Source organism: Urocitellus parryii, chromosome 4 (assembly GCF_045843805.1).
Source record: "Urocitellus parryii isolate mUroPar1 chromosome 4, mUroPar1.hap1, whole genome shotgun sequence".
Lineage (NCBI taxonomy): Eukaryota > Metazoa > Chordata > Mammalia > Rodentia > Sciuridae > Urocitellus > Urocitellus parryii.
In genome coordinates this window covers 163328449-163339536 of record NC_135534.1, presented here as the reverse complement: position 1 = coordinate 163339536, position 11088 = coordinate 163328449, and the positions used below count along the sequence as shown (strand labels likewise).

Genomic DNA, 11088 nt, shown 5'->3' with positions numbered 1-11088 from the left:
AGTTAATATCTGAAGGCCATTGAGATGGAATCTTAGATTAGTTCCCACAAAACAGAGGATTTCTTAGTATCAAGAAATAAAACAAATATGAGTTAGGGGTTGGGGAAGGTCCAAAGGTCAGGAAACAAATAAATATGAAGTTACTAATACTAGGCAATTTATAGATGTTATTTAATTCTTACAATTACTCTTCAAGGTCATTATCAGTATGCCTCTCTTATAAAAACAGCCTTACTAAAGTTAATTCTCAAGTACCAGTAGGCTAGATTTCAGACCCAGCACTATGTCAATATAAACCATAGAACCTTTTCAAAGCCTTATTTTTGTTCCAAGGAAAAAATAGAACATTCATTCCAATGTAAAGTTATGTTTCCTAAATTATGTTGGCATAACATGTGATTTCTACCTAGAATGCTTGTCAACATTTTTAGGTCAGAAGGTTAATGTTAAGACTTTGCAAACTCTTTTAAGAGAAAACATATCATTTAGATCATCTAACCCATTGACTTTTAAAGTGTCCAGAAGCTTGGTTCAAAAGCCCTTTTGGCAACGAGGAACAAACCCTCTACATACGTGCATACACACACACACACACACACACACACACACACACCCCACAACTTTTCCTAAGCTTGGTTGAGGCCTTCCAATCAGTGGTGATTATTCAGTTTCTTGAGCCCAAATGAGAAATTTCAGGGTTCTCCCCTACCAGCACATGCCAAGCAGGGTGACAATACTTTTTACCTGTAATCTCACTTATTGTTTTTGGAGGTGAGCCTTCCTTCCCAATTTTTCAAAGATTCATGCAAGTTGAGCTAGTTAATAAATTACAGAGTAGAATTGGAGCCTACATCTTGAATCTAAACTCTACTCTTCTTTGTATCACTTTGTCTATTTACAGACCCTCTGCTGGGGTGAAATGTATACTTTTGTAGGTAGCTGTAGCATTTTATAGAGCATCATAAAATGAGAAGCACGGTGGGAAAGTGATAAGACCTTAGAGTCACATGGAACTGGTTTTTAATTCTACCCATAATCTTGACTATTTTGGTTCTGTCTTTGATGTGCTTGGCTGTTAATCCCATCAAGTAAAATTTTGAGATATTGTATTCTCAAATCTTGAATTTTTCTCTTTGGTTCTTACTTTTTTAGTTTCCACTTATCATGTGCACGCTTGTTTTCCTCTCTATTCTTGAACATACAGAGTATTTTATAATACCTGTTTTAATCACCTTGTTCTGCTAATCTCATCATCTCTTGGTCAGTTTTTATTAACTAATTTTTCTTCTGATTGTAGGTTATCTTTTCTTTTTTCTCATATGCCCAATAATTTTGTACGGAATGCCCAACATTCAGTAAATTGTGATTTTCATGTTTTTGTGCACTCTGTTTTATTGCCCTTCTTTGAAGAATGTTGGGCTTGATTCTGGTAGGCTGCTACATTTGTGTGGGCTAGTTTGAATCTTAAAATTCTTTTCCTAAGCTCTTTTAGGACAGATCTAGAGTAGATATTAACTTTAGGACTAACTTATCCCCGTGTTTAAGGTTTGGCCCTTTAGTGGCCTTTACTGAATGTTCTGTGTATTCAGCAAGGTCTCTCCCCTGTGGCTGGTGGGAACTGGAACAATTTCCAGCCTTGCATGTGCTCCCAGATTGTTTGGCTTGAAGTTTCCCAGGAAATTTTCTTTCTTTGGAGGTAATACTTGAGCCCTTGAGGGGCTTTTCCTCGGCCATGTGAGGAAACTTCTCTAAGTAGCTCTCTCCTTTGGGGTGTCTGCCCTGCACATGCTAGCTGCTCTGGCCCCCTCAAGCTCTCTTCAGTCCCTCAGTGAGATTGTCCACGGAGGTTTCTTCTCCCTGCTGCACAGTCTAGAAACTGCCCCCAGAAGAGCCTCACTTGTTTCCATCTCACAGGAATCACTGCAGCCCAATGGCTGAAAATAGTTGTTTCTTATATTTTGTCCCGTTTTCTGTTTGTAGTGGGAGAGTAATTCTTGACCCTGTCAATTCCTCAAAAACAGAGGTCCCAGCTGACTGTGTTTGGAAATGTTATTGAACTGCTCTGAATCACAGTTTGTATTTGTTCATTTTCAAAGAAATCATATTATCATAAGATCTGCTTCTCAATAACATTGTAAATAATAGAAATAATATTATATTTAGTAGCACACATGACGATTGGATTTAGTATGTGTCTCAGGTTCCTTAATTGTATGATGGGGTGATAGCTGTGTGGATTAAATGAGCAGTGTCTGATACTGTTAGACTTTCCTTCCTTCCTGAAAACTGGGTTTTCTTCTACTCATCCAGACATTCTATTTCACTTTATGGTATCCTCTTCTACTCATTACTTAAATACTGATGTTTCAATGGTTGATTTTGGGTTGTTTGTTCTGCATTTGTACACAGGAGTTTTGCAGCCAAGAGGTCAATAACTTTACAAAGAAAAGATGCTTCCAATGGCTCTTATGCTGATATACTTGCTTACATGACATTTCTCCGCTCTTGCCCTTCCTAATATGATTAAATCCCATCGAGGGATCTTAAACTCTAGCCCACTGAATAGGCCTAGAGCAATGCTAAGAATATAATAAGTAATTAATATAAATCTGTTGCATGTATCAGTATCGGGAGGACCAATACATGTTGAGTAAGAGGTTCTAGAATGTGCACACACTTAGTCCTTCTTTCTTTAAATGAATTTACATTGACTGAAAAAAAATGTTCATAGAAAACTGCCTCATCTTACTTCCAACTGTAACAGATTAATAAAGCGCTGCCCACAGAGAATGTTGAAACCACTTGTTCAGAGGGAAGAGTGCTGCAATCTATTGATGATGTCATATGGTTCATGTCGAATATGTCCATGTTGTTTTGTTTTCTTTTGCAGGTGTTAAAAACTCTGTGGTCACAAATGCATCAGTATTTAAGTAATGAGTAGAAGAAGACATCATAAAGTGAAATAGAGTGTCTAGATGAGTAGTGGAAAACCCAGTTTTCAAGAAGGAAGGAAAGTCTTAACAGTGGATCAGAAGATAATGAAATAATAATATTTATTAAGCATGGATCATGGGTCATACACTGAACTAAGCATATTTGGTGGTTATTTCATTATATTTCACAACTCCGTGAGATACTATTAGTACCTTTGTGTTTATATTAAGTAACTAAGACACAGAGCAGCAATAGCTTGCTCCAAGTCACAAAGAAAACCAGTGATAAATTTGTGATTTACACCTAGTCTGTCACAGAGTACAGCTCATATTTTTGAACATTGTGTTATAGTCTTTTAATAACTTACTTTTCTTTCTTTCTTTCTTTCTTTCTTTCTTTCTTTCTTTTTCTTTCTTCTTTCTTTGTGTTATGGTTCAGATATATGGTATTCCCCAGTGGATTAATCCACTGAGGTGGATTAACTCACTGAGTAGTAACTATAGCCAGGTAGGATGTGGCTGAAGGAAGTAGGTCACTGGGGATGTGACTTTGGGTTGATATTTTATTCTTGGTGAGCAGAACTCTGTACTTTCTGGCCACCGTGTCCTGAGCTGCTTTCTTCCACCATGCCCCTCCACTCTAAACTTCTGCCTCACCTCGGGCCCAGAGATATGATTGACCATGAACTGAACCTCTGAAACTGTGAGTTAAAATAAGCTTTTCCTCTTCTAATTGTTCTTTGTGGGTCTTTTGGTCATAGAGATGAAAAAAAAATGACTAAAACACTGTGGTTTTGCTATTCTTGGGCTAATAAATAGGTGAGACAGTGTGTATGTGATAATAGGTACATGTTTTAGTCAGCTCTTTTGCTACTGTGACCAAAAGATCCAGCAAGAAAAAAAAATTAAAGGAGGAAAAATTTATTTGGTGTTAGTGGTTTCTGCGGTCTTAGTTCATAATGTCGGGTTCCCAAGGTGAAGCAGAACATCATGGTGGAAGAGGATAGAGGAGGAAACAGCTCAGGACATGGCCACTAGGAGGCAGAGAGAGACAATTCCACTCTCCAGGAACAAAATATATAACCCAAAGTCATGCCCCAATGACCCATCTCCTCCAGCCACACCCTACCTGCTTACAGTTACCACACAGTTAATCCCTGTCAGGGGATTAGTGCACTGATGAGGTTAAGGCTCTCATAACCCAATCACTTCACCTCTGAACTTTCTTGCATTGTCTCACATATGAGCTTTTGGGGGACAACTAATAGCTAAACCTTAGCAGTGCCAAAAGAATGTTCTGTCCCATTAGTTCTCAATTATCACATCTTAAAAAAGGATTGTTTAGTTTAAAACACACACACACACACACACACACACACGCATGCTTTTTTTTTCAGTTTGGAATGATTACAAAAGTTGCAAATATGTTAGAGAAAACCTTGTGGTTTTTTTCCCCTTTATTGGTTCTTTTTACTTATACATGACAATAGGTTTCATTTTTACATAATTATGAAAACATGGAATTTAATTTATTCTAATTCAGTCCTTAGTAGTTTCCCTTTCCTTCCCCTCACCCCTCCTTTTGTTCTCTTCCCTCTACTCATCTTCCTGCTATTTAATTATAGTGTTTTTTTAAAAATTAGTGTCTTGTGTATGTACATAATGGTGAGATTTGCTGTTTTTGAAACAACAGATTAAGTTACCAATCTAATGTTCTAATACTCCTGAGCATTTATAAATAAATGTATATTTCCTACCCATAGGCCCATTTCCCCCATATAACCACAATACATTCACCACAATTCAGAAATTAATGTTGTTACATTAACACCATTTAATACTCAGTCTTCATAATTAAATTCGTCCAGTTGTTCCAATCTCTACTCGCAAATGAATCATTCCAAGTCAAGGAGTGTAGCCCCTTTTAGTCTGGGGTAGTTGTTTGGTCTTTCTCTCTCTCTCTCTCTCTCTCTCTCTCTCTCTCTCTCTCTCTCTCTCCCTCTTTCTCTCTCTCTCTCTCTTTCTTTCTTTTATGGCCTTGAAAGATTATGGGGCAGTTACTCTGCAGAACATTCTTCCTCATCCCACTCAGGCTATGATTCCCCACAGGCAAACCCTCCTTGACAGGTTCTCACTTGCTGTGCTCATTCTCTGACAGCCCATGCCAGGTTCTCTCTCCACATGGCACTCACTTCACCCTGTCTGAGCTCCAGCACTGTGGGCCCCTTCCTCTTCTAGTACATTGCTTACCATTTTTTTTTTTTTTTGCCCAACTCTTGGCTTGAGGGCAGAATTGTGGAGGAAGGGAAAGGGATACAGAGATTAGATGTCATTTAAGATCACATCCACTTCCAGTGTTCTATGACAGATAAAGTAATATGGTTAAATATTGGCAAGCCCAGGCTCAGAAAATGGGGTCGAGATCACTGGAACAAATGACCATGCCTAAAGGAATCAATGGGGCTAGAGCAAAGTGAGGCTATAGCAAAGTGAGGCCCTGAGTAACTCAGTCTGGGGGTACATATGGCACACTGGGAAGTATGACTGAAAGCACAAGATCTGAGCATGAACAAAGAATTCAGGATATGCTTACCCATGGTGCCCCCCAAAAGGAAGGGGAGATGATGGTGGATGTTGCCCCGAAAGCAATAAATATTCATTAGGGAAATAGAAAGGAAAATATTTAACAATATTAATCAGCAAGAATCTTAATATACATCAGAGAGATTAGTGATCTTATGCATTGTGGGAACAATTAATCTAGCCTAAGTAATACTGTACTGATGATCACATAGTATTACTTACTGTTACAAATGCCATGAACCTGATGCCGTGAACTCACCAACTGCGAAGCCAATGCCAGCATTTATGTAATTAATGTTATGCTGCCATCCTTTGGTTGAATTTAAAATGGCTTCTCTACTAATTAAAACTATTTTGATATATTCTCAACACAAAGAGGGTATCCTGACTTTAATTATAGTACTACTTTCTTAGATAAATAGTAATGATAAATAAATAATTTATGAAAATAGGAAATAAATAAAAATATACATTTATTGTTATGGTTTGGGTATGAGGTGACCCCAAAAGCTCTTGTGTAAAATCAGGCGTGTTCAGAGGTAAAATGATTGGATTATGTGAGCTATAAACTAATCAGTCCACCCTAGTTTGAACGGACTGACTGGTAACTGTTAATAGGTATGGCATAGATGGGGGAGGTGGGTCACTGGGGACATGCCCTGGAAGGGTGTGTCTTCCTTGTGGCTTCTCCTCACCTCTGCTTCCTGATCCCACCATGAACTGAGCAGCTTTACTCAGCTAAGCCCTTCCACCATGATGTGCTGCCTCACCTTTGGCCCATAGTAATGGAGTCAGCCATCTATGGACTGAGACCTCTGAACTCCTGAGTCCCAAATACACTTTCCCTCCTTTAAGTTGTTCCTGTTGGGTATTTGAGTCACAGTGACACAAGTTGACTAATACATTTCTACATTAATTTAAAAGTCTTCAAAAACCTCAAATTTCTAGTTAAAAATAGACTGCCACCACTAGGCCTTGACTTGCTTCAAAGACTTTTCTCATGCTCAGTGATACTATTTAGATCCTTTTTCATCACTATGACACTTTTCTATTGTTTTTTTCCTAGTTTGATATAAGCATGCAGTGAATTTCCTTATAAAATAAGCATGCTTTTATGAAAAAAATTAATATTTTAATATTTATTTTACATTAAATTTTAAAATAAAATATATTAAAATGTGTAAATTTTTAACAAAATTATATTTTATTTTTAGTCTTTTAGGTCAGGGTCCAGCAAACTTTTTTTGTATAAAAGACCAATGGTAACTATTTTAAGTTTTGCAGACTATTTAGTTTTGTCAACTCTGCTATTGTAGCCTGAAAGTGTCATAAACAATATATTTAAAATGTGCATGGTTATATTCCAATAAAACCTTATTAACAAAAATCAGATGTGGGCCAGATTTACCCCATAGATTATAGGTTGTCAACTCCTACTTTAATTTTGAGAGAACTTCCAGCCATGAGGAACGACCAGATTTATCTTCTCACTTTAAACAACTAAAAACTGAATAAAATATAAGAGAATGTTTTTTTCAGACAATAGACAACAGGAAGCATAGGATAATGATTCTTGAGGAAAAGTAAGGAATACAATGAGTCCTATAATTGTTTCAGCCTACTCTGGGAAGAGAGTTTCTTGGCTGCAGTGCAAGGAAGAGAAAAGCCAAATGGGTGAGGATTTCATGAGATGGTAAGTCAGAGGTTTGAGTTTAGGAAGCAGATAGAGATTTGAAGGACAAGATTTTGAAGAAAATATTGCCCTACAGAGAGAGACTTGGATATAAAGGGACATTCACAAAGATCTCTAGAAGTGCCTGTAGGAGTCTTTAGCTGATAGGTAATCTCTTCATGCATGTGAAAGAATTACCCATAACTGAGGAAAGAACACCCAGAAAGGAGATGTGCTGGAAACAGTCTATGTTTCCCCCTGCCCCAGAGTAAAGACTTTCTAATACAGGAAACATTGAATAGAGTCCTCACAAGAATGTATCCTTGGTGTAGGATATATTGCCCTGGACTATTAAATCTGCCTCTCCTATGCAAAGAAAGCTTAAGGGCAAATCTTAAAGGAATCAAACAGATTTCAAGTCACCACATCCTAAAACAAAGTCTGACAACATTTTAAGGTCTCAACAAGTTCAATACCCAGTAAAATAAAATTTGTAATGTTCAGAATCCAATGAAAAGTTACCAGGCATGAAAAAAAAACCCACATGAAAATAAGACACATAAACAGTAAGAAAAATATAATTCAAAGAACCAGACCTAGAAATAACACAAATTATCAGACAAGGAAGTTAAAACACACACTATAAATTACCTTATTAGTCCTAGGATGTAAAGGAAAGCAAGAAATGATATCAAAAAGAAACAAATTCAACACCTAGAGATGAAAAATATATCTTATATGATAAATGTACTTGATCAACTGAAGAGTAGATAACATATTACAGAAGAAAATATCAATGAACTTGAAGACAGACGTAGAAAGTATGAACGGTAAGATCATAAGTTCAAAGCAAGCCTGGGCAACTTAGTGAAACCTTGTCTCAAAAAATAGAGTGGAGTTGGGGTGGGAGTTGTCTGGGGATGTAGTTGAGCACGCTGGGTTCAATCCACAGTGACACACACACACACACACAAATAAATAAATAAATAAATAGATAGATAAATAAATAAATAAAAGATTTACCATTAAGTCTTCTCTCTGGTTGTCTATCTGTGTGTCACTCACTCTTTCTGGGGGTAAGCTGACAGTTGATTCTATTTAATGATACCAGACTAAGTGATACCAACACAGAGTTGAGCTAGTATAAGTGAGATTACACATGTGTTTGTTTTCAACACTTGGGGATTCACCCAACAGATGCCTGAAAAGAAATAATCAAAAATAAGATTTAATATCCTATATTGTTTCGTGGCAGAACATATACATTCACTCTAAATCAAAACTTATTTATGAAACATCTACTATTGTTGTATGGATAGTAAAAAGTATGAGTGTTTATTATATCTTCTTCTGAGGGTTTTAACCTTGGGAGCTTGTAAATAAAAAGGTACAAAGTGTTGTGGGAAGAGTGTAATTATAGCTCCTGGGAGAGATCTGGGCTTCAAAGGGCAGTACTTAGTCTTTGCATAGACAAATCCTCAGTGGAGGAGGAAAACAAGGAGATATTTCAGAGAAAATGTAATCAATGAACACAAACATACCATACACACAGCACAATATATAATATTAGGGCAATAGTGAGTCCTTTTCTCCATCTTAAGTTTGGGTTCCCTCACACTCTATTTAGAGCAATAGTGGGAAGATGGGAAAAATAGCTTGGGGGCTTATGCAGGTGGAACATAGAAGACAGAACTTGGTGTTTGTCATGCAAGAGGAATTATTGAAGCAGAGGTGTTCACATTAGTTTACCATACCTATTGCTACCCTGGGGAATATAGATGAACTAACTACCACTAAATTTCTTCTGAGACATATTTTATCACTTAGAATGTTTCATAACATTTCATTATATGGGGGAACAAAGCTATATGTAACCATTCTCCTGTTGTGGAACCTGAAGTTTGTTTCTATGATTCTGCTACTACTGTAGTATCCTAACAGCCTTCTTTTACTATATTTTACTCTTTCATATATGCCATACACTTAGATTTTAGATATTACACTGATTGGACAAGATATAAAGCAATCTAAAATTGCTGATACATATTTTAAGATTATTTGCTCAAGCATTTATGCAAAATCAGTTATATTTAACACTTTCAATTTAGTAATCTGTATGGATTTTAAATTTTTGTCTTTGAGTGCCATGTAGGTGCTTCTGAGTCTCTGATAAATATTTCCTTATGAAAGACTACTGCTTTCAAAAAAAGTTTTACTCTCAATTAAAAAAAAAACTTTAATAGGGTTGACTAAATGTTTAGAAAGCACATTGTGTTAAGTGAAACTTTGTATATAATAAATAATGTGGGTAACAGAAGATCATCTTGGATGACTAGTCTGTAATTGTCTCAATAAAAGCACACAGTGAGACAAGTTCTTTTGGTTACTTCCTCAAACAACCAAAACAATGGGGAAAGTGGAGGAAGTGATCCATGAACAGCACAAAAAGGGAACCAGAAAACTTGACGTGTAAACTTGGAGAAATGACAACAATTAGAATCAAACCCAACAACAACAACGACAAAAAAAAAAAAAAAAAAACAACTCCAGAATAAGGTGAGAAGCATGAAAAACAAACATTTCCTAGTACTGGAGTTTAACTAGGTCTGCATAAGAGATAAGTAGCATATTTGACCTTCACCATGATTCACAAGCAGTTCCTTGACATTGTGTTGGTGCTACTGGTCTTCTTTGTAGAACTGAAACTAGTTCTCCTCCAACAAAGAATAAAGGAAGAGAGTTTACAACTAATGAATAATTTGCAAACCTCATCGATCCAGCAGTGTCTGCCATACAGGGAGAATTTCCGGCTTCCTCAGAATTCTGTGAATTTTCACCAGTACCCAAAAGGGCATGTACTGGCCATTCTCCATGAGATGCTTCAGCAGATCTTCAACCTCTTCAAGAAAAATATTTCTCTGGGCAGTAGGGAGGAAAACCACATTCTAATATTCCTCACTGACCTTCATCAACAACTAGAATACCTGGAGACACTCTTGGGATTGGAAGCAGAACAGAAAAGTCATGCCCAAGGGAGTAAGAACCTTAGATTGCAGGTTAAAGCATACTTTCGAAGGATCCATAATTACCTGGAAAGCCAGCGACACAGCAGTTGTGCCTGGACCATTGTTCATGCAGAAATCAACCGGTGTCTGGTCTTTGTATTCAGACTCATCAGACAAGAAATAGACCCTTGACCAGTGTGGAGCAAGAGCCAACCACAGACTTTAAGTGGATAAGGTTGGTAGAAGAGCAAGAGGGCATATGTAGATCATTATTTTTGCCATAAAATGATAGCCTTGTTTTGGCTTTGTGTGTGTATATATATAACAAATTGTGTTTTAATTTTATGTATAATTGACTGTGATTGTTTTTATTTTGCCATGCCACTTTATTTTATTAAACTGTGAGTCACAATAAATTCATTAATAATTCTAATTGGTTCCTCAAATAGATATGTTGTCATAGAAGTTGGTGGGTAGATAGAATGAATATCTAAAACTTGCATGTTTGTAAAATGACTTAGATTTAATATTCACTGCAGCATTATTTATAATATCTAAATATAGGAAGCCACCTGAATTATTCTAAATAGAGATAGTTAAGCTGTATTCACATAAAGGGATATCACTCAGCTAGAGAAAAGAATGAGGAGCCTCTTTCTAGTCTAAAAAGAGTAAAGAAAAGAAAAAGAAAGGCAAGATACAGAATAGTGCATATAAAATGTTGGGTAAAATGTAAAATAAATTTAATTTACTGTGTAAAAATAAAGAATATATAAGAAATAAATTTCAATGATTACCTGTATTTGTGAAAAAGGAGGGCAAACTGAGAGAAGAAGACAGTAAAGGAAAGATTTACACTTCGTTTTTATATTTTATTTTTGAATTATGTGACTAT

At 36.4% G+C, this 11088-nt stretch overlaps 1 protein-coding gene across 1 annotated transcript; it reads left to right on the top strand.

Annotated features, from left to right (window-relative positions):
* The first annotated feature begins 9830 nt into the window (after positions 1-9830).
* Ifne (interferon epsilon) lies at positions 9831-10385 on the top strand. The gene has a single exon (XM_026398501.2). It carries the CDS (start codon positions 9831-9833, stop codon positions 10383-10385), a length of 555 nt encoding a protein of 184 aa, XP_026254286.2.
* The last annotated feature ends 703 nt before the right edge of the window (positions 10386-11088 follow it).

Bases quoted from the DNA above. Each gene is read 5' to 3' on its own strand.
- Ifne (XM_026398501.2), top strand. From the start codon at position 9,831: ATGATTCACAAGCAGTTCCTTGACATTGTGTTGGTGCTACTGGTCTTC.